The sequence below is a fragment of the Eleutherodactylus coqui genome, chromosome 3 (assembly GCF_035609145.1).
Source record: "Eleutherodactylus coqui strain aEleCoq1 chromosome 3, aEleCoq1.hap1, whole genome shotgun sequence".
Classification (NCBI taxonomy): Eukaryota; Metazoa; Chordata; class Amphibia; order Anura; family Eleutherodactylidae; genus Eleutherodactylus; species Eleutherodactylus coqui.
In genome coordinates, this window is record NC_089839.1 from 293,976,637 (window position 1) to 294,000,601 (window position 23,965).

At 43.1% G+C, this 23,965-nt stretch overlaps 1 protein-coding gene across 13 annotated transcripts in view; it reads right to left on the bottom strand.

The window, feature by feature from the left end:
- The window catches only part of NFIA (nuclear factor I A), a 305,334-nt gene that overhangs the window by 13,716 nt on the left and 267,653 nt on the right, over window positions 1–23,965 (bottom strand). For all 13 annotated transcript variants that reach the window (XM_066597741.1, XM_066597745.1, XM_066597739.1 and 10 more), the window contains one exon: window positions 16,045–16,136. In XM_066597741.1, the coding sequence (XP_066453838.1) occupies window positions 16,045–16,136 (92 nt within the window). The remainder of the gene's footprint in view (window positions 1–16,044; window positions 16,137–23,965) is intronic.

Here is a 23,965-nt window from a genome sequence, read left to right on the forward strand (position 1 = left end):
GTAAAATATTGATGACCTATCCTTGGCATAGGCCATCAATATTAGATATGGGGTACTCTACAGCCCAAAATCGGATGCTTGCCAGGCCAGTGTGCACGTGGATTGAGCTGATTTCTGCAGGAAGCAGACAGCTCTGTTCCCATCGCAGTGGTGAGGCTAGGTATTACAAGGAAAATTCCTATGGGAACATGGTCTGCAATACAAACCCTCACTACTGCAGTGGGAACGGAGCCGTCTGCTTCTTCAGAAATCAGCTCAGTACATGAATACACAGTTGATAAGAGGAGATCACGGATGGTGGTTCACCACCGCCTTACTACTGATGGCCTATGCTTTACAACTGGACAACCCCTTTAAGGTTCCTCCGACTTCTAATACTGGCATAGTCAGGAGCAAGCAAACCCAACTATTAAGCTAGCTCAAGGAATTTATTTGTAATCATTGCCATTAAGCGCAAAAATTTTCACAATGGTCGTTCATAAAAATTGTTGAAATGAGTGAAAGTGAACGATGTCGTTCAGTCTAAAAGCGTGCCAACAACCCGGCAACGAATCAGAATGGTTCACTTTTCGCTCGTCATTCATTTTATGCAGGCGTAAAAATCATTGTTGGTTCATTCACCTATCGCGGTTTAAACAGCAGTTGTTCAGTCGTTCTCATTCACTTATACAGTGCATATGAAAGACTGAACGATCTCTTTAGTTTAAAAGAGCCAGTGATGCATTTGCCTCAGGCTGCAAGAGCGAATGAGCCGATGATGACTTATCTAAAAAGGACCTTAGTGAGAAGGGAAACCGCTCTTAGCAAGCAGGTCTTTGTTCTGGGTAAGAGAGGGGGATCCCGAGCAGTGGACCCTACTCTATAATGTTCATAAGCCCTAGTAGGGTATATAGACAAGGGTTTTTCTCCTGGCCCAACACTTTTAAAGCTCCATTCACAAGCCTGGTGTGATGACGGATCCCAACAACTCCTAACGGATCCTATAGACTGGTATGAATTCTCTGGGTTCCAATGTTTTTGGCAACAAGAATAGCGCCACAAACTATGCCATTAAAAACATCAGAACCCCGACTGATCTGAAAAGTAAAGTGATAGAAACAAAATATAATATAAATATACATACACACATTTTTAAAGAATGAAAGGGATTTTCTCAATGCAACGGTTGGTGACACCTTAAATTTTTGAATTAACTCTCCATTCAAAAAAAAAGAGAAAAAAACCCAAAGAGACCAAAAAAAAAACCAAACGAGGACAGATAGTGGGGACTAGATCTCCAATCGTATTTTAGATTTGCCTTTTTTTCTATTAGGAAATGGCATACTACACAGATCAGAGACTTCTTATACTATAAAACCCCACTGTATACAAAGCACAGGAAAAATGTGAAAAAGAGAGAAGAAGTGGAGGGGGGGGGGGGGGGAGCTAAAAGCAGCTTAGTATGTGTTAACTCTGCTATTCTGTCGGCTTAAAGTGTATTTTATGCTTGATCAACAGTCCCCTTTTATTATGCTTTTCTTTCATTCATTCAGGACTTCAAAGAGAACACCAGCACAGTACCTGATCTTAAAGAGGAACTTGTGAGGGTGTTCTTAAGAAAAACAGGGTATTGGGAGCCATAGACCCCTGTGGACCGCGCCAGTTCAAAGAGAATATTTCAACAATGATTACATTTTGTAAATCTTTTTACTGAGGACAGCTTGTTTCCTGCTTTTTCATAAAAAATAGATTGCAGCCATTAAAACACAGCTCTGGACAAGACTTTCTTCAGACTTAAGGCTCTGCATCGTGATTAAAGGACACAGGAGTTAGAAATGGTGAAGAAAAAAAAAAAAGCCCCGCAGCTTAGATCTTCAGCGTGGTCATTTTGCTTCTCAGAATGTTAATTCTTCTTCTTCTTGAAGATGTTTTTTTTCCCCCCACCCCCCGGTAGGATTTTTGTAAAAAAAAAAAATGTCACAAAGCGAAAAAAAATGGAAGATCTAAATTTTTGAAAAAGTTTTAAATTTTTGTTTTCCTTCTAGTTTTATTTTATTCTTGTAGAGATGTGAAAAGGGGTTAAAAATATCTAAAAAAAAAAGAAAAAAAAGAACTGAAATTCTCCAAAGCCTTATGAAAGCAGATCTCCTGCCAGCCCCCACCCCATCCTAACCAAAACAAAGGCAATTGCAGAAAGTAACTGTAGGTGGGATATGGAGCTTTCAACCTTTTTCCAACCATATGCTCGCTAAATCAACAATATTGGTTAGCAAGCGGATTCCAAGAGGGTTTTCCCATTACATTAGAGTGAACATACGATACGGACTTATTGCATGTTACTGTCCTATTTTATCAAGACCATGTGAGCCTTTTGGATGCAGACAATAGGAACGACATCTGATCGCTCCGCAGAACGCACCATTAACGTCTCTAGCAGACAATGGAGAGGTGCTGATCTCCGAGTTGTTGCCAAATCTCTTTGAAATACCCTTTTCTATGTTGGCTCACTGGCGTGTAACCCCGTTGCTAGGCAGCCATGTTTATTTGTGTTTCTTTTTGCCTGGTTTTGCTTCGTTTTGGAAATCTGAGAGTATTCTTGAACTTTGTAGCAAATCAAGTAGCAATTAGTGGTGAGCGCAAATATTTGGTGTTTTTTTTTTTTTTGCTCAATTTTTTTTTTCTGCCTTCGAAAACCACAATGCTTCAAAAAGTAGGGGGCGTTCCGTCTGCAGAAAACTAAGCAGGATGGAAATACCTATAACAATCTTGGGTTTTAGAAAAGTAGCACAAAATATTCTGGAAGAATTGGATGGATGGGATGAATATTTGTTCTTTTTGTCCATAAATCAATGGTACATCTGATACCTAAAACTTCCGTTCCTCCTCACCTTCTGGCAACCTGTAGATCACTGCCAAAGTTCAGAAATCACCATACATAGTTGAGGAAGGTCAGCCAAATCAATGGATTTGGGTGGGATCGGCTAAGTAACTTATGTGTATGGGGGTGTCCTGACTCTCCCTTTACAGCAAATGTCGAGGGAAAGAAAGAGCAGACATGTTGGATTTCAATATTCCCAATTCTTTCTTCCCAAAGGAGATAAGCTGCTGTGTTCACGGATAGCGTTAGTTTTCTATACCATTGTCTACTTATTCAGACAGGCAATTTTCAGGTCTGTCTGCTGCCCATATTTGCAACTGCTTGCAAACTGATGCATCACTGTCAATGGGGCTAGACACATAGTCTTTGTTTTTACATGGACTGTGAAAAAAATGGCAGCATATCTTATTCTACTTCAACTTTTTGGACAACAGTCACCCAGTCAAGTCAATGGGTGTGAAAAAAAAATCAGAGCACACAGAGGACATCCGTTTGCATTCCGTTCTCCATCAATGCTATAAAAAGAATTGGGACACTTTCCATTTTTTGGGGGCGTACAAGAAAAAAAGATGACAAACATGACACGCTTTGTGTATGGATGCGACATAGACATACACATGGATACAAATTGATCTGTTTTTCATAGACCAAAATTGCACATGCTCATCTGAATTAAGGCCCATTTACAGGCAAAGAATCTTTCAAACGATTGAAGGATTGACAGTTTTAGCGATCGTTTTGTATAAAGTATCAATGGACACTAATGTCCATTAACACTTATCAGCTTCATTTGCATGTAAAAGGGCCTCAGGGAGCTGTTTGCAGAGCACAGCATGTGGTCTGAAATCTGCACACAGCTCCCTTGTTCTGGCATGGGCTGTTGGCAGAATACAATGTAATATCCGACTCCCGTGCAGAACACAGTGTGCGATCCCTGTTATCTTCTCTCTGGCTGAACGATAAATTTTAAGCTCACCATAAAATTATCGGCATCTTTCTGCGCACGAATAGGCGTGCAAAAAGATCACCCCTCGTGTGTGGGGGAAAAAAAAAAAATCGCATGACCAGGTGAATTCCAGCTATTTGAAGTAGCCCGTTCACACAATCGGAAGTGCCTGGTGCGTGTTTTCCAGCTGCCATAGGAGTCTATGGAAAGCACGCTCCAAAGATAAGACAAGTCCTATCTTTGCGCACACAATGGATCGTTAGATGCGAGTTGCATTTGCACATCCTATCTTTGTGTGAACACTTTTATAGGAAAGCATTGGCTCTAACAGACGGGATCTTTTTTGGACGCCTATTCGTGTGCGGAAAAAACGCTCTTCTGACCGAGGCCTTAAGTAGGTGAGAAGTTGGTTACTTTACCAATATGGTTCACTTAAAGGGGTCATTAAAGAAAAAAAAATCTTCCTGTATCCCTCCGCACGCATAACAGTGATTTATCTGTTTAATTAGACACAGAGATGTATTTCACTGCAGCTCTATTGGAGACTCCTGTGGAAAGTCAGACTGCAGCAGACACAACACGCCGAGGCTTATGGCCGAGTCTAATTTGCATGTAATCCCAATGTTCCTCCGTTGTCAAACATGGTTTCCATGCGCCGGCACAAGAATGTGAGACCCTACCGCGCCTTCTCAGACACTTTACTGCTTGACAACAAATTTTCAAGCTCTGAAATGAAAAGTTTCTCTGGAAAGACTGCAGTCCACGGCGGAGCCGCCTCCACCCCGGCTTCAGCGGAGAAGGCCATTATCGGATGGGTATTTACGTGCCGCGCAGTGCTGCCATTTCATTGGTAGCATTCAAACAAAAAAAGTGATACATTGTCTTGCTCTAATTATTAGGAAATGCACATATAATCTACATTATGTTCCAAAATCCAATGCAGATTTTACTGCATTAATCCCACCCCTAAAAACTACGGCAGAAATCCACAGCCAGGCCGGCACTTCCTGCGGCAGATACACATTGAATGGGCAAAATCCGAATGTGGAATTTCCAAATCTTAACATGGATTTGTATGGAATTGTGTTGGAAATTCAACAGGTTCACACGTGGATTTAGGCTTGTGAACGGGCAAAATGAGTGCGTGGAATTTCCGACGCCGTTCCGTGTGCATGCATGTTAATATGGATTAGTGCAGCATTGTGTTGGAAATGTCGCAGGTGGATTTTGTCCATTCAGAGGGATTCATCTATGTGTAAACCTGCGGCAAAGTATGCAGGAGAAATTTGCAGCTTTGCCAGGGATTTCTGTGGTTTTTAGAGGTGGAATCAAGAAGTAAAAATCCGTGTGTGAACATCCCCTAAGGCTTCCTTCACACTGGCGAGAGCGATATGTGGCTCACCATCCATGTGAAATCCCCAGGGATGCGAGGCGTTTGCATGTGAAAACAGCCTCACATCCTGTCGGAAATGAAGGCTCGCAGAGTTTCTCCTACTGTTGTCAATAGAAGACCTCACGTCGCATCGCGTGCACTTTACACCTGGTGCGATGCGACGTAAGGTCTTCCGTTGAAAACAATGGGTGGTGCGATGCGAGACGCACAAGATCGAACATGCCGCGACTTGTTTTCCCCATAGCATCGCTGTCATACGGGAAAACATCTCTCATGTGCATGACCTACTTCAAAAGATTGGAGTTTATACTTGTGCGAGATTTGTGCGTCTCACAACGCACAAATCTTGCTCGATTTTGGCGCCCATGTGATGGTAGCGTTACATGCAGAGTTCAAATGAAAATGATATACTTTGCCATAATAATACCTAAATTAGCGCCACGACATAGGCTTGCAGTTATTCTGATCTCAGAAAGTTATTTCCTACTCACTGCTGGAATCCCCACTGATCCCGAATTTAGAGCCCGGCGTGTCCTGAAGTGTGGTTAGTTGAGACCACGCATGCCCACCTCTGGTCCGTTCAATTAAATGGGACCACCAAGCAAAGCAGAGGCGCTAAAGGCCCATTCAGACACCACAAATATCGCTCAAAAGCCATATTCTGAGCGATAATCGTGGTGTGTAAATGTGCCCATCTTTCACTGTTCTGCTGAACGATGAATTTCAGTTCTGCCTGAAATCCATCCTTCACCAGGGCAGCTGATAAGCAGGACCACACGCTGTGTTCTTCTGGGGGAACACTGACAACAGATGATTACATTGTCACAGCTGTTCTCAGCTGTCAGCTCTGTCAGTAGAACAAAGGGAATGTAATCAGGGAACAGCGGGAGTTCTGTTACCTGATTACAGCTCCTGGCTGCTCACAGGCTACTAATTGGTCCTAATACGCATCATCTTTGTGGTGTAAATGCACCTTAATGCATACTCTTCACTGCTCACATTTCTGGGTAAACACAAGTCCAATAAACAAACATCAGCTCACAGTCTCCAATTAGTCCTGGAAGTCTACCCAAAGCGTGGAGGAAAAAACACTGATCTGGTTCTCAGGCAAAATATCTTGAAAAAAAATGTTTCAGTAAAAAGTCACAAACTTTATTGTACCATGATTTAAAATCATACGCGTTTCGAGCTATCAGTAAGAGCCAAAAAATGCTTGAAACATGTAGGAATGTTTTTACCTGGGTTGTGTGCCCCAAGTTTTATAATCACGCTACAATAAAGTTTGTAACTTTTTACTAAAGCTGGTAAAACATTACTTTTCCACACTTCTGGGTTGGACCCCCACGATCAGCAATGGGGATAACTTTCTGATAGTTGAGACCTCCTAGGAGAATTGTCCCCTATACCAATGGAATAGTCCAACTATGGTCTGGTATATGTCTAAGCCTTAGGCCCGCTAAATGCCTGCCTTCACATTTCTCCACAGTGATAGCTCAGTATGTGGAGCCGGGCGTCTGATCATTGCCTATGTCACCAGGGTGCCACCCAACCCTCGGAATTTACGCTATAATTAGGAGTGGCACAAAATTCTGCCAAACTTGCTGGTCGGTGATTAATGTTTCTCTCTGCATCTCTGGGAGTTGAGGAGAGAAATCAATGGTATTGGCGGGATGAGTTCTGAGCTGACAATCAAACAAATGCGATTTGATGGAAGTGCAAAGCTGCGTGCGGCCGACGGGGGAAGGATAGAAAACCGCAGTCAGGTCTGGATCATCTGGGCCGGATCAATGTGTTCAACAAGAACTCCCAAGCATGGAGCCGGGTCCATAAATAATGTACCTTCCGCTGATTAACGTATGCGCGGCGCTCTGCAGAGTAAACACATAATGACGCCTACCTAAAATACGGACCTAAACGCTATATTTTATTCATTCGTATCATCTGGACACGTTCTTTCCATCTCCCCCTCGTAACAATTACTGTACCGACTGCTCTGACAGACAGGGTCAATATATCGATCCGACAGCCTGATGCAGTAACATCGCGCACTAATTTGATACACCATTATCCGTTATGGATGTGTGACTGGGCGCTAAATGGGGCTGCAGAAGCTTTGGCTAATGCAAACGTCGGCAAATTAACCGTTTCAGCATAACGAGCAAAACTGTCCTCAACCCGGCAGCAGAACACGACACTTATCACTAGATCGTTATGCAGGAGCATTCCTCTAATCCGGCATTTGATAATCCAGAGATTGTGATTGTCCAAAGCAAACAAGAATGTAATGTATCACCAGACGTCTTAGGACACAAAACTGAATAGTGAGCGGGAAGCGCCAAGTTTTCTGATTGTAGATATTTCTATGACTGTCCAATATTCCAGAATATCTGCTAATCCAGCACTTCTTACTGAAGACGCTGTACTGTAATACCTTCACTTTTGTTAGTGTTTGAAGAAATTGGTAGAGAAATTTCGGAGCGGGGGAACTACAACTCCTAGCAAGTCTTCCAGGAATGGGTGATCAGCATGTCTTTATTGTTGCAGTCCCTCGATCAGTCACTTGGCGGCGTTTAGAGCAGGTGTATTAAGCACCCATTGGTTCGCTATGGAAGGACAAGTCTAGGACTAAACTCACATGGGACAGATTTTCAGTAAATTTTCCGAAACTCCAGAAAAGTAAATGACGTTTAACCCCTTAAATACCAGAATGCTGCAGTCCTAAAGGGCCAGACACTTTTTTTAAGCGATTATACTTATGTGGTGGTTTTATGGACCTAATTTTTTCTGGCTCGCCAAAATTATTTTTCCTGCGGGTTTTTTTTTTCGGCACATATAAGGACTATTTATTTTAACACCTTTATTTTTTTCAGTTTTTTAAAAATTTTATATGGGTAACGTGTACAAAAAGTGCAGATTAACAAGCTGTAGGTGTAAAATCCTCAGCGCAGGTCAATTTAAGACACCGCTTGCTGTGTGTCCACGATACACCCGCGAGGCGGAGGCACAACCCACCTCGGACACCACATGGACAACCGTTGGCGAGCTGTTATAGTACACGGACAGCCCGCACATTGATATGCATTAGCACGCTCTAACTCTCATCTGTAATATGCAGCATTTCCGGCCCGTGTGACTTTACTATAAAGTGTATTTACTCGAGTGATACAGAGTCTGTCTGTGGGCTCATTCACATGGCATATTTAATTGTGTTCCGTGAATACGCAGAGTATTCCCTGCATATCCGCACCTGGCGCTGATATTACTTTTCTATGCACTAGTTTTCTCTATTTTTTTTTTTCACGTGTGCAAAAAAAGCACAACCAGTGTATCACGCTTATTCACTACATATTTACCGCAATCCCATTGACTACAATGGCCAATTTCAGTCTGAGGGCAGATTCAGATGAGCGTGAATTTTCCCCTTTGTACGACCGTAATAATCACAGCCGTATAACGGGACAAAACCGAACCACTAATGTCAATGGATTTTTATTACCGGGATTCTCGCTGTTTTTTTTTTTTTTAAAACTCCTGCGTTGTGGTGCGGGGTTTGAAAATCCAGCAAAGGGGAAGGGATTCCTCTTGTTCAGGCGCTCCCTGCCGCCGGGTGTAACTGCGCCTACGGCCATCTGACTAAGCTCCAATATGTAGGACATCTTCCGTTTTTTCACACATGTAAAAAACACAGGTCTGAATACCCAAAATGCAAATCAAGGGGGTTTCATGAACGCATATTATGCGCGTAAAAAATATGTGAATAAGGACTGCAGCGCTCACAGAGCTTTCCCTAAAATAAGACGCCCTATTTTCGCAGTGGTACCTCCGCGCTCCTGTATGGGGCAGACGGTCCTCCTAAAGTGACAGTTTGCATTGGGTTCGTGATCCAAGTCCCACTCGGCCTGGAGACACCGTCTCCTTTTCTGGATTGCTATCCATCTTCTCGTGCCTCCGTGCACCCTCTGCCCAAATTCTACAGGACATAAGTAGTTAGATGCCGGCAGATTATCCGTACGGCTTACAGGACCGGTTATAAAGCAGCGGGACGGCGGCATCTGAGCGTGAGCAGGATAACAGGTTTGTTGTTCTCCCCTCACGTCCCCCGTGTTCTGTCGGGTCTGGGGGCTTTTGCAGGGTTCACATAGGCAGATCACGTATCAAGGACACAGAATATCTGGCGTTACACCGGGATAAAGGGCTTTGTGGTTACTGTAGATCGTTGTGATACATCACTGTGAGTGAATTCTACTGTGTAACAAAGTGTGTGTGTGTGTGGTGGTGGTGGTGGTGGTGGTGGTGGGGGGGGGGGTTGACATGTATTACAGGGGGACATTCCATGTAAAGTTTAAAGGGGTTGTACGAGTTTTGTGAAGGGACTCTCACTGGGTCCGCCATACTGTAAAATAACAAAGCAGCAGACACTCACCTTTTTCCACTTGTCCCCACCTAGTGGCTCCATTCTCCCCGGTGGCATCAAATTTACAGGCTGCAAGTACCTGAGCTATCAAAAAACAAGCTGCTGCAGCCAATGACAACACTCAGCGATCATTGGTGTTACTGGCTGCAGCAGCAGGTTTAAGGGTAGTTACAAGTAGCCTGTAAACAAACAGCAGAGAGCAGAGCTGGTGGGGGGCGAGTGGGAAGTGGAGAAGTGCGTATCCGCTGCTTTATTTTACAGCATGGCGGACCCAGTCAGAGGAACTTTATATAACTCAGAAAGGCCCATTAAAGTCCACCTTTTTTATTGCCGCATCTAAAATGAAGCAACTTGGCAAATAATCTTGATTTAAAAATACTCCTATTGTTTTGTGTCTGCAGCTCCTATGCAGAATTATGTGTCTTCATAGTAACAGAAGTTAAAGGGACACTGTCGTATTTTTTTTTCCATTCATTCAATATGTAGCTATCCTCCCAGTATATATAAGTGAATTAGTGTCACCTTGATTAGTCATTTCTTTCGGCCTCTTTTTCCCCCAGTGATCTCAGTTTTGACTAGCTCAGATCTGCTTGGAGTTATGGATACATTTTCTAGTCAAATTCTCAGTTCATGTTATATAAGAAACTGCCTAGAGGTGAACACAGATACTCCTGTCAGTTACTGATGATGATCACATAGCTCCTGTCACACAGGTATACTAGAGGAGATCACAGCTCATCCTCCTAAATGTATACTTATAGTCTACAGCTTATTTGGGTGATTATAGAAGATACCAATAATTAAAGTTCCCCCTCCCAGGCAGGCAGAATGGTATAGCCTTGGCTAATACAGTGCTGATGCAACATGAGAATGATGTGAAACTGAAAGTAAAAGAATCTCAACGCCAAGGTGGTGCCTGATAAGCATCAGACAGGGGGCTGCACTGCATGGAAGTGACTGCAATACACAGAGGAGATCTTCAGAGTGTGACAGGCAATCAGGTGAGGGGAGCAGGGATGGAACAATGTGTTTTCACTGGAGTGGCACTTTAACAAACCTTGTGAAGTTTGATTCTGCAGTCATACTCTCTTCTACCTGGCCTCTAATTGTAACCAATGATGGCTATACATGGGATAACCGTCATCTGATTAGTTGCTTGAAATAGTCACTAAAGCGTGTGAATGACTGTTGTTTGTGTACTTTTACACAGAACACTTGTTTACACTTGTTATTTAGTTTCGCGATCGCAGAATGAATTGTTGGGGGAGTTTACACGGGCCGACATATCGTCCGTTGACTAGCTATGGGGCGTGAAGCTCTTAACGGGCCTGTACTTAAAATTTCAATCTCTGCGCAAGGCACGCTCATTGGTTGCCGAGTCTGTTGAATGCACAAAAGGAGATGCAAGCGGTTTTCGAATGAACACTCATAGCTGTTAGAGGCCGCAGCGCCGCATGTTCAGTCCAAGCCAAACCAGCGAGACACGGCGGCAGTGAGCGCCCTTTTATAGACCAGAAGGGATTGTTCAGGCGAGGATCACTCAAATAAATTTCTTTTTTTGGAAACCAACGAGTATTAAGTGGAAGGGCAAATGTTCTAAAAGAGGTGGTAACGAATTAGCGTTCAGTGGAAGGCGCACGTCAAACAAGCGCACACCTCCCTGCAAAGTCAACGGTTTGCAGAAAACCTTCAGCTGCAAGAAGCATTAGGTCGGATGAGAATACGGCCAAGCTGAAGCCTGAACCTAAAGTCATGGATAGGCAACCACTTGGATGGGGACAGAGTGCGGTGATTGGAGCGCAAGACAAAACTCAAGGGACATTGCCCATAATATCATTGATATTAACCCTTGATGAACTGATTGCCTGCTGTATTGACTTATGACATCTCTGCCTCTGTGATGGGCATTTTTAAGGGTCAAAAACAGGATGAAGAAGTGTCTGGTGGATGCAGAATCAAATGATTTATGAGGTTTTGGATTCCACACCTGTGGCATTATGTCATGCGCTGAGCCGGTGTCGGGTTCGGCCATTCTTGAAATAGTGCAAATTGCCGTTTTGTTAAAAATAGAAACAACAGAGATGTTTGCCGTCCATAAGTGACAAACAGGCAGGAAAGAGCGAGACTGTAGAAAAGAAGAGCGAAAAGCAGCAAAGAGTCCAGAAGGAGAATGACTGCAGAGAGCTGGATACCAGTGCGGAGCGGGTAGATGCACCAAATGCTGATAGGATATATATATATATGTATATATATGGTCTGCTACATGTTAAGTGAAGCCAATGTACACTCAGTGGGGAAGATATACTGTGCCAAAGTTCTAATGCAAAAACATGGAGTACATGGCGTGCGCCAAAATTATTACGTGTTTTCTGAAACTTTTACGACTATCCTGACAGTTCTGAAATGCGTCTAGCACAAAGCACGTGGCTAGGAGTCGTAAATGCTGCAAATGTATTCAAGATGTGCTTTTTTTGGGTGCAACGTATTGGTGTAGCTGTACGGCAACCATAAGATGACAAACGGAATGAGTCGCGATGTGACAAAAAGTTGCTGTCGTCTAGAACTTTGCCTGTTTGTAGCCGTGAACCTCCAACAATGTCGCTATTTGCGCCGGATTTTTCATTGTGATGGCTAGACATGTAGCCAGCAGATTGAGAGGTCTATCACTAAGGCAATTGGATGGATGCCTCTTCTTCAAAGTTCCTACTACGATGATCCTCCGATCTCCTGGCTCAGTCTTGTTCAAAACATTTAATTCCTCTTAGCTCTATTTTTACAACTTCTTGTTGCCATTTCGATTTTTTTTGTTTGCTTATAAACCCTTTTGTCTACGTTTTATCTACAAAAAATGTTTGCTGCCCGGACGGAGGTCATCTAGCCATGTCTAAGACGTTCGGTGCCTGTCCATCAAGAGTGTCAACATCACTCAATCTAGTTTTACACTTTGTAGCGCTGTTACTGTTTATAGATGACATTTTGTTCTTTTCCATGGAACAGAAAGGTGAATGGCAGCTCTGATTTATGTCCATAAAGGCAGGGATTATGTCCTACACTGAAAATGACCCAGGCCCATCTGTCACTAAGCATATCCAGAAGAGGGGGTGTACAATGGAGGCTTATCGTACAATGGACTTATTATTGGAAGACATGACTTATTGGAAATAACAATTGTGCTTGGAAGAAGAAGAAGAGACGGAATGAACACACAAGCGGCAAGAAGATGGAAATAACCTCAGAAGACATGGACATGTCATGGAGAAGCCTGAAGATCCGAACAGACGTTAGCACTTTCTGGAAGAACATTGTCCATATGGTCACATATGGTCAACAAGAGTAGACACCATAATACTCATAATCATTAGCCATGTTATAACGGACCTTCCCGTCCCATACTAATGCTGTGGTCCAAGGACTTGTACAATGATACCTACATGCTGGGGCTCATCTGACGTGGTCGGCATATACTTGCCTCTTCATAAAGGCTTAGTAAGACTGTAGATAGGAAAGTTTGTGATCTCTAGCTCACTTGCTCCTGAATCTTTGATGCACATTCGGAGACTAAGTGCTCATTTTTAAGCCTTCCTACGTAGCTTTATGCCTGTGTGACACCTATCCTGACCTTGAGTAGCTTGACTCCTCCACTACCTTTCAACTGCTGTTTAATTTAGCCGTTTAGGTCTTATCAAGCCTTCCTTCTCTGCTGAGGTTTCAGTTCAACTCTTGGTGACTCCAAAGCACGTGAGCTGAAACCTCTAACTACAATACAATCCCTGACTAATAGGCGAAAATTAAGCTTAACTTTCTTGGTCTCGGTTAAAATGAAAAGCAAGTGCAAATACTGATGACCCTCTGTGTAAAAAAACACCAGTTTACAGACTCCGACCTGATGTCAGAGGAGTCAGAGAGCTTTCCGTGGGTTTATTCAGGCCAATCTAATGTTCCATATTTTGCTTCATTTTGCTTCCCTTAGTGCTGACCTTGAAGAATATAGGGGGACTGTTGGGCTGGTGCTTACTAGAGATGAGCGAACGTACTCGGTAAGGGCGATTTCGCAATCGAGCACTGCGATTTTCGAGTACTTCACTACTCGGGTGAAAAGTACTCGGGTGCGCTGTGGGTGAGCGGGGGGTTTCAGCGGGGAGTAGGGGGGAGAGGGAGAGAGAGAGGGCTCCCCCCTGTTCCCCGCTGCTACCCCCCACTCCCCTCTGCAACCCCCCGCCCCACAGCGCACCCGAGTACTTTTCACCCGAGTAGTGAAGTACTCGAAAATCGCAGTGCTCGATTGCGAAATCGCCCTTACCGAGTACGTTCGCTCATCTCTAGTGCTTACCCTTCAAAAGGCTTGATGCATCCCAGTACGGCTGGGTTTACACGAGACGGAATTGCCGCAGGATTTCCGCGTGGAATGTCCGCACGGCAATTCTGCCCACGGCTCCTAATCCTAAGATTAGCCAACAAAGTGGACGAGATTTTGCAAAAATCTCGTCCACACGCTGCGGCCAAGCCGCAATGAAATTGACATGCTGAACTGAAAAGACGAAGTATGTCAATTATTTTTTCATTTCCGCAGCGGTCTCTCTCTTCTCTATGGGGAAAGATGGCCGCAGCGGAGATGCAGGCGGCGAAGCCGCTCCAAAACCTGCAGCTGCAGGCTATAGTTCTGAAGCTGTGCTTCTCCCCGGAAATCTCACGGTTTTTCAGTGCAGCCAAGGCACGAGATTTCCGCTGGCTTTCCGTCCCATGAGAACCTAACCTAAAGGTTTATGCGTTTCCCTACCATGAAGTTTGGCCCATTGAAAACACCAAACTACAAGGTATGACAACATCAAATACAGATGTTGGTACTAAAAGTGTAATCCCCCCACCTTCCCAAATTAATAAATAAATAACGCTAATTGCCAGGTTATGAACAAAAATTGTTCCAGCAACATTGTGTGTGCAACAGGTTATGACCAACTCTCAATTTCCAACTGAATAGTCACTTGAAGCTGTATGTTGGTAATCCTCAGTTATATCCTGTATTATACTCCAGAGCTGCACTCACTATTCTGCTAGTGGAATGACTATGTACATACATTACTTATCCTGTAATGGTCCTGAGTAACATCTGCATTATACTCCAGAGCCGTACTCATTATTCTGCTGGTGAAGTCGCTGTGCACATATATTACTTATCCTGTACTGATCTCGAGTTACATCAAGTATTATACTCCAGAGCTGCACTCACTATTCTGCTGGTGAAGTCACTGTGTACATACATTACGTATCCTGTACTGATCCCTGGGTTATATCCTGTATTATACTTCAGAGCTGCACTCACTATTCTGCTGGTGAAGTCACTGTGTACATACATTACTTATCCTGTACTGATCCCTGGGTTATATCCTGTATTATACTTCAGAGCTGCACTCACTATTCTGCTGGTGGAGTCACTGTGTACATACATTACTTATCCTGTACTGATCCTGAGTTACATCCTGTATTATACTCCAGAGCTATACTCACTATTCTGCTGGTGGAGTCACTGTGTACATACATTACGTATCCTGTACTGATCCCTCGGTTATATCCTGTATTATACTTCAGAGCTGCACTCACTATTCTGCTGGTGGAGTCACTGTGTACATACATTACTTATCCTGTACTGATCCTGAGTTACATCCTGTATTATACTCCAGAGCTATACTCACTATTCTGCTGGTGGAGTCACTGTGTACATACATTACTTATCCTGTACTGATCTGGCATTACATCCTGTATTATACTCCAGAGCTGCACTCACTATTCTGCTGGTGGAGTCACTGTGTTCATACATTACTTATCCTGTACTGATCCTGGGTTACATCATGTATTATACTCTAGAGCCGCACTCATTATTCTGCTGGTGGAGTCACTGTGTATATACATTACTTATCCTGTACTGTCCTGAGTTACATCCTGTATTATACTCCAGAGCTGCACTCCCTATTCTGCTGGCGGAGTCACTGTATACATACATTACTTATCCTGTACTGATCCTGAGTTACATCCTGTATTATACTCCAGAGCCGCACTCATTATTCTGCTGGTGGAGTCACTGTGTACATACATTACTTATCCTGTACTGATGCTGAGTTACATCCTGTATTATACTCCAGAGCTGCACTCATTATTCTGCTGGTGGAGTCACTGTATACATACATTACTTATCCTGTACTGATGCTGAGTTACATCCTGTATTATACTGCAGAGCTGCATTCACTATTCTGCTGGTGGAGTCACTGTGTACATACATTACTTATCCTGTACTGATCTGGTGTTACATCCTGTATTATACTCCAGAGCTGCACTCGCTATTCTGCAGGCTTTAATGACGAAATCTCTTGGTTCAGTGTTGTGTTCAGAATGTAAAAAAGTGCGCATAATAATACGGGGAAAATAAAGAAGTCTTGTACCTGAGTCTGTTGAGGGATATTTACAAAGCTTGGATCTCGTGGTCCAACACTGACAAATCGGTTTGCGGGGGAAGTGCTGGGTGTTGAGTAGGCTGTGGGTAGAAAAAATATACAAGGTGAGTACAATGCAAAATGATAAGGTAAGAAACAATGTGAACATAGCAACTGATCTCTGAAGCCGCTGTATAGACCTTGAGTCCTAGATAACATGTGGCACTGAGGGATGTAAAATGTGGGCATATCTATCTATCTATCTCATATCTATCTATCTATCTATCTATCTATCTCATATCTATCTATCTATCTCATATCTATCTATCTATCTATCTCATATCTATCTATCTATCTATCTATCTCATATCTATCTATCTATCTATCTATCTATCTATCTATCTCCTATCTATCTATCTATCTATCCCATATCTATCTATTTAATATCTATCTTATATCTCTCTTTATCTCATATCATATCTATTTATCAATCTATCATCTATTTCTTGCATATCTCTCTCTCTATCTATCTATCTCATATCTATCTATCTCTCTATCTAATATCTATCTATCTATCTTCTATCTATCTATCTCATATCTATCTCATATCTATCTATCTCATATCTATCTATCTCCTATCTATCTATCTATCTATCTATCTATCTATCTATCTATCTATCTATCTATCTATCTCACATCTATCTATCTATCTATCCCATATCTATCTATCTATCTCACATCTATCTATCTATCTATCTATCTATCTCACATCTATCTATCTATCTATCTATCTATCTATCTATCTATCTCCTATCTATCTCATATCTATCTATCTATCTATCTCATATCTTTCTATCTATCTATCTATCTATCTATCTATCTATCTATCTATCTATCTATCTATCTATCTATCTATCTATCTATCTATCTATCTATCTATCTATCTATCCACCCTCTTGTAGGAATGAAACGCACCCCTAAAGATGTAGAAAATCACACTGTGACACTGAGGGCTACATGATATTTCCAGGGTCTCTACCTTAAAACTTCCCCCCTTGTGCCTCATATTACTATTTTCTCCATGCCTGTAATGCCTTGGTAAGGGAATGAGATTGTGGCTTCTTGTGAAGTCTGCACATTATTTCCATAGTTGGGGGGGGGGGGGGGGGGGGGGAGGAGAAGCAAGAATCAATTTAAGGTTCAAAGCTATATTGCAAAGTTGGATCTTGTCCAAGCCAATGGATATTATTCCGAAGCCTGCAAGTCACAAAATGACTAAAGTACTGTAATAATTATATTATAGACGAACACGTCTGCAAATAGAAGTGGAGCAAGACCGCAAGCTCATTGAGTCATTTACATTTGGTAAGCGGTCCCCATACATCCCTGTGAAGTGATTAACATGTACTGCAATTTATCAGGGGTTATCCGCATGATCTATAACGATGGGAGGAAGTCGTTATGGAAGACACACAAACACACATGCTGCGAACGGACACCTCGCCACTCTCCAGATGTGGCTGTTTTAGTAATTACTTGCATCCCCGTTAAAAAATAACAACTCTGGAGTATCTTTACACAGTAATGATGTCCCTCTGTTATTCCTTATGGAAAAATTAAAAACAGGGTGTCACTATTTCACCTCTGTCGATGGAGTGCGTCCATACGAAGTATGACACTGATTGGTAATTAGCTAATGGTAACATCTACTAGTCAACTTATTTATATATTTCCAGGAGGAATAATAGAGGAATAGTATAATGCAAAAAAAGCTCTAGAAATCTTATTTCATGGGAAACTCAAGTATTGAATAAAACAGACATCTGAGCAGAAGGGTCCTCTTTAATGCCTAAAATTTACAGAGCTATCCCAAAATTGTTGCAGCCATGGCATAAGGCCCATTTACACGCAACGCTTATCACTCAAAATTCATTCAAAGATGTCATGAGCGATAATCGTTGCATGTAATTGCAGCCATCATTCAGTCTTTAGCTGAATGATGATTTTAAGGTGAGCTTAAAATCCATCGTTTAGCCGGAGAGAAGATAACAGGGACCGCACACTGTGTTCTGCACGGGAGTCGGAGATTACATGGTATTCTGCCAACAGCCTATATGAGAACAATGGGGCTGTGTGCAGAGCCCAGCCCACATGCTGTGCTCTGCAAACAGCTCCTGGACGCCCTTTTACCCGCAAATGAAGCTGATAAAGTGTTAATGGACATTAGTGTCCATTAACACTTTATGCAAAACGATTGCTAAAACTGTCAATCTTTCAATCGTTTCAAAGATTGTCCTTGCGTGTAAATGGGCCTTTACGTGCACCCTTATATTTATTTGTTGGAAGTATTGACTTTTGTTTTTTGTATGGATTCTTTTATTACAATGACACAAAAGGGCCAGCGACATTGTACGTCCAGAGTCTCTGGGTTCATGAATATAATTCCAGAACTACTGTGCCTACAATATAGGCATTATCACCAACATTCATGCAGGAGAATCAGTAAAAAGAGGAGATGGCGCAGGGATATCGCCATCGCTATTAGGTGGTTTTTCTTTATTTTGGGGTAATTGCCCTTTAAATATCTGTGTGGTCTGCAGTATATGAGAATGTTACTGAAAAGCTCAAAAACGATAGCGTTTGATTGACATTTGCTGAGCAGCATGTACCGGGGAACGTACTAAATATGTTGGCAAGTGTTACATCCTCGAAAATGACTTCTGATTAGCCGGGCGCTGAGCTTCCTGGTGTAATCGCTCTGAAATCTGCCGGACAGAAATAGTTTCTCCAAAAAGTTTTGAAAACTAGAAAGAAAAAAGTAACTTTCTAACAGCCAACGTGAGATAATGGGCAACGGCCAATGTGACCGCCGGGCTGCAATAGGAGGGCGCTGATGGTACGGGCTTTACAGCAGTGTCGAGGGGGAGCACAAGTGGGAAGTGGTCCTGCAGTGCAATTCATTTACCCAAATCAAGTGTATCATGGCTACTGCGGTTGGTAAGGGGTCCAAGACCCTCTGCTGGGGGCCCTGGAGTCAACGCTTGGCTTGGAAAGAAAAACATTCCCTGCAGAGTTAACAGCGCTACGTGTTTCCATATACGTTCTGCATCCATTCTTTACAGTTAGAAGACCTCTGCTTGCTGTCATTGTATAAGAATCTTCACAGTTTGCTTTGCGGTTCTTGTTAGTAGACACGGCTTACTATTCTGTAAGGGCTCAGTCACACAGGTGACATCAATTAGACCTCCTTGCATTTTGCATTTCTCCGCACGTGAAAAACGCATTAAATACGAATGCGATATGGATGTACAAAATTGTGCACAAGTATCAAAACCCATGCAACACACACAAAGTGAATATGGCGCGGTTTTCACTGACCGAAATTGCATAGGCCCGTGTGAATGAGGCCCAACTACAACGAGCTTTGCACTTGTGTGTCTATCATATGACAAGGAACTTTAACCTCTGGAGGTAAGCCAACGAAGGCTGCTATTCAATGACAGTAAGCAGAGATATTAGGAATCGGTACAATAAAACTAAATTGGAAAATTGTATCACTTTCCATTAGGCAAGAAATATCTGCATTTGCTAAAAGCGCAATACCCCTTTAAGGGAATATTGCAGTCAGAGGAGGTCTGCGCCAAACTAAGGCATAAATGGAAGTCCTGACGGATAGCGGAGTATTGGGAGGTGTTTATATCTTACTCAAACCCTTGGCTTCTAGTAAGGATCTCTAATTGGCTCTTTAACAGGCAAGACACGAGAGTTCAAGGTGTCAAACGCATTTCCACCCAACACAGAAGACGTAAATGTGACCACACTCTTCCTTCCACCGACGCCTGCTAGTAAATGTGAGCGCCGCTCTGGAATAATGAAATGTGTAAGTAATGACGGCGAATGATAGCATCTTAGTCTCTTATTTAATTATGAAATAGAACGTAAGTGAGCTCGTAAATATCATTAAATGAGCTGTCGGTACCGCGCCACGGCGACGCTTGCCACCATTTCAATCTTATTTCTAAGCCATCGACAATATTTCGCCCTGGAGCGTACGCAGAAGACGGTCTTAATAATTAGCGCAATGTTTTATCCAATTAAACATCTAAGCAACATGGTAATTCGTAAAGTGGCGAGAAAACGATCGTTTGTCAGAGGCAATGGCTCATATATAACGTGATACGGACGCAACGCCGTACTGTATGATCAAGAGCCGATACACAATGGCGAATGAGATCTTCACGTCGTCTTAATTACAAAAGACAATTTATTCCCATGACTCAAGTGCGGCAGCAGAGATCTTAATTACCCCCTGTGATTATAGGGGGCAGAATTGCATCTTAATTAATTACTAAAGGGGTTTTATGTAAATATAGTTTAATCATCATAGAATAAAAGCTTAGGCAACTTTCAATGTAAAAACATCGCAGCCAAAAACATCATCGGCCGATTCTATACACGGCTGGAAAAGATATACGCTGGCAGCTCCCATAGACTTCTATGGGAGCTGCCAAAAAGGGGAGGGGGAGGGAGTTTAGCAGCGTCCAGCGGGGAAACATGACAGCTGGCTCTATTTAACTAAAAGAAGAATAGAATTCTTCGTTCGTGCGTCTTTCGGACGCGATGTGGCCGGCGTGAAAACACAACGCCCGTGTGAATAAAACCTTAAGCATATAGTCACATGGGATCTAAATGCTGACGCTTTTCCAGAAGGAGAATCTGCAGCATTTGCATGAAATATAAAAAAAAAGTGCAAATAAATTCTGGGTGGAATTGACATTTATTGCAGATTTTAAACCTGCAGCAAGTCAACTGATTGCTGCAGACGTGAGTGTGGATGTCAACCTCCGCAATGCAAGGGTGAAAGCTGCAGAAAACCAACACCATTCGGGCTCGTTCACGTTAGCGCTGTTTTATCGCAGTATAGGCACGGGAAAAAATCACGGCTCTACAGCACTACAGATCACATGAACCGGTAAACTCCAGCTACTTGAATTAGCCCGTTCACATGATCCGAGGTGCGTGTTATCCAGATGCTATAGGAGTGTATGGAAAGCACGCACCAAAGATAGGTCTGGTCCTATCTTTTCTTGCACCATGGACCTTGCATTCGCATATCCTATCTTTGATTGGTGCGAGGATTTAGCGTGTCTAAAATTCATTTATCTGAACGGTTCTATAGGAAACCACTGGTTCTATTTAGACGCAATTCTATTTTCACGCGCCTATAATGTGTGAACGAGGCCTTAGGCTGTATGAATAATTCTAAAAGTTAATGGAAGCCGATGGGGGGATTCATTATGGCTCTAATGAAATAACTCGGACAATCCCTTTCAATTACCACTGACCTCTTCATTAGCCTAGACCACCAGGGAATGAAACATAGCCAATTCTCAACCTCCATTTGGAAATGACATGAAGATCCGAATAAAAGAGCGGTGATGGGGCGAAGGGTGGGGGTCTTTTTTTCCGATTACCCAGGGCCCTAATTACTTAAGAGTTGTGGAGCCTCTAAATGGCATTATAAAGTCTTAATGAGATGGACCCTCCACGATCCATTTCCTGCTCCCATAGACTTCGAGGATCCTTATAAGAAGGACTAGAAGTCTATAATGAGCAGTTACTATGTCTCCCTGCAGAATCCTCCTGTACAACTCTGCATAAAAGACGAGGAACCTGAAAGACGTTGGTGCGATATCACACTTGGTCTAGGCTGTGAGAGCCCCATTGGGAATACAATCATAAAGTTAATGCGCGTGAGACCTAGCATCGCTCTTTTATCTGCTGTTACTTGAAGAGCTTCCTGTAATCAGGCGAGGCGCACTTACATCTCAAGACTATAACTTATTCATAACCGGGGTAACTTTTTCTGCGCCGTTTGATGCAGGATGTCCCAGCTCGGCTCCATAAACGTCTTGTAGGAAGTAAGGAGTCAGCAGCACATTACCAATGACAGTGATGTAATTTACTCTAAAGTGTGATCTTCTTAAGAGACAACCGGTTAGAGCCAGGCAGCTAGGTGGGCCGCCACTCTCACACAACTCAAGATCCGCAACCCCCATTCACTTCTATGGAGAACATTACTGATGGAGCACTCAGCAAAGGTGGAAATCTCATGCTGCCTTTCTAGTGACTACCATGGCATGAAAGGCTTAAAGGGAACCCGTCACCTGCCTACAGCACCATCAACTAACTTATGGGACTGTTAGGGGAGGTGATATATTTTTTTAAACTCACCCCCCAGCGGTGTCCTCCACTAAAGATTGAGTGGAACTGGAAAATCTGACTTAGTTTATGGTTCTGTACGGAAGGTACGTGACAGGTTCCCGTTACAGGGGTTGTACCAGAATCAACTTTTATCACCTATCCAAAGGATAGGTGCTAAATGTATGATCGGTGGGGATCTAACCACTGAGACCACTACCCATCCCAGGAATGGAGATCCCGTGTCCCCCTTTTCTTATCAACTGCAGTGACATCAGATTAAATGAAGCGATGGCCACGCATGTGCGGCAACCGCTCCATTCATTTCAGTGGACTGACGGAAATAGCCGAACACTTGTGCTAGGCTATCTCCGACAATCGCATTGAAAATGAATGGAAGGCACAGTGCACAAGCAACCGCCATTCCATTTGGTTTCCACTTCATTGTGGGGTCTGCAATGAGGAGAAAGGGCACACGGGGACCCCTGTTCATGGGATCATTGGGTGTCTCAGCGGTGAGACCCCCACGATCAGATTTTTGTTATCACATATCACAGTGATAGGCATTAAAAGTCGGTTCTGGTATAACCCCTTTAACTATAAAGGTGCAGATAGTGCAGGTTGACTCAGAGAGGGGCCCAATAGTCATAAATTGGAGCCATATTATTGATTTTGATTTGAAACATAGGTGCTTCACGTTACTCGTCTGATGGCTTTATAGCCCAGACATAGGACAATGAATGTGTGATGGATTGTCATGCCACAGGGGTCACAAAACAATGGGAGGAATACCCCGAATGGATAGGATGGTAAATTCAGACACTAAAGCATTTCCCCTACCTGCTGAATTAAGCAATCCTGTCTGTTCTGCAAGGGCCACAAAAGAAAAGAGGTGAGAGATTAGTAAAAAGAAAGAAAAGTGAAAATTGCTGCTTTGTTGTTAGTGCGTTATTAAGTAAGAAGGCCCTTCAGGAGAGAAAAACACATTTATTACATATAGGATACCATAAGGACCGACGTTACCGCTGTTCTCTAGTGAATGGATAGGCAGCACTGAGATACACTCTTGGTACAAAAAAAACAATCAGCCCCTAGAAGGAGATGTCAAGCTGCTGCAAACCTCGTCCTGCAGTTCCATCTCAGGCAGATATGTAAGTGATGGGAGTTGTGGTGATTAGATGAACGGTCTTGTCACCTGAGGGCCTAAAAGTGGTTCCCCCCTTGCTCGCCCGTATCACATCTTGTATCCAAGCTAGAGGCAGAAAAAAAAGGGTACTAAGACCTCCATGCCTGTCCGTATCACATCTTGTATCCAAGCTAGAGGCAGTACAACAGGGTACTAGAGCCTCCATGCCCACCTGTACCGCCTCTTGTATCCAAGCTAGAGGCGCCACAACAAGGTACTAGAGCCTCCATGCCCTCCTGAATTGCATCTTGTATCCAAGCTAGAGACGGTGCAACAGGGTACTAGAGTCTCCATGCCCACTTATATCACATGGTGTATCCAAGCTAGACGCGGTACAACAGGGTACTAGAGCCTCCATGCCCTCCCGAATCATATCTTGTATCCAAGCTAGAGGTGGTACAATAGGGTACTAGAGCCTCCATGCCCGCCTGTATCACATCTTGTATCCAAGCTAGAGGCGGTACAACAGGGTACTAGAGCCTCCATGCCCGCCTGTATCACATCTTGTATCCAAGCTAGAGGTGGTACAACAGGGTACTAGAG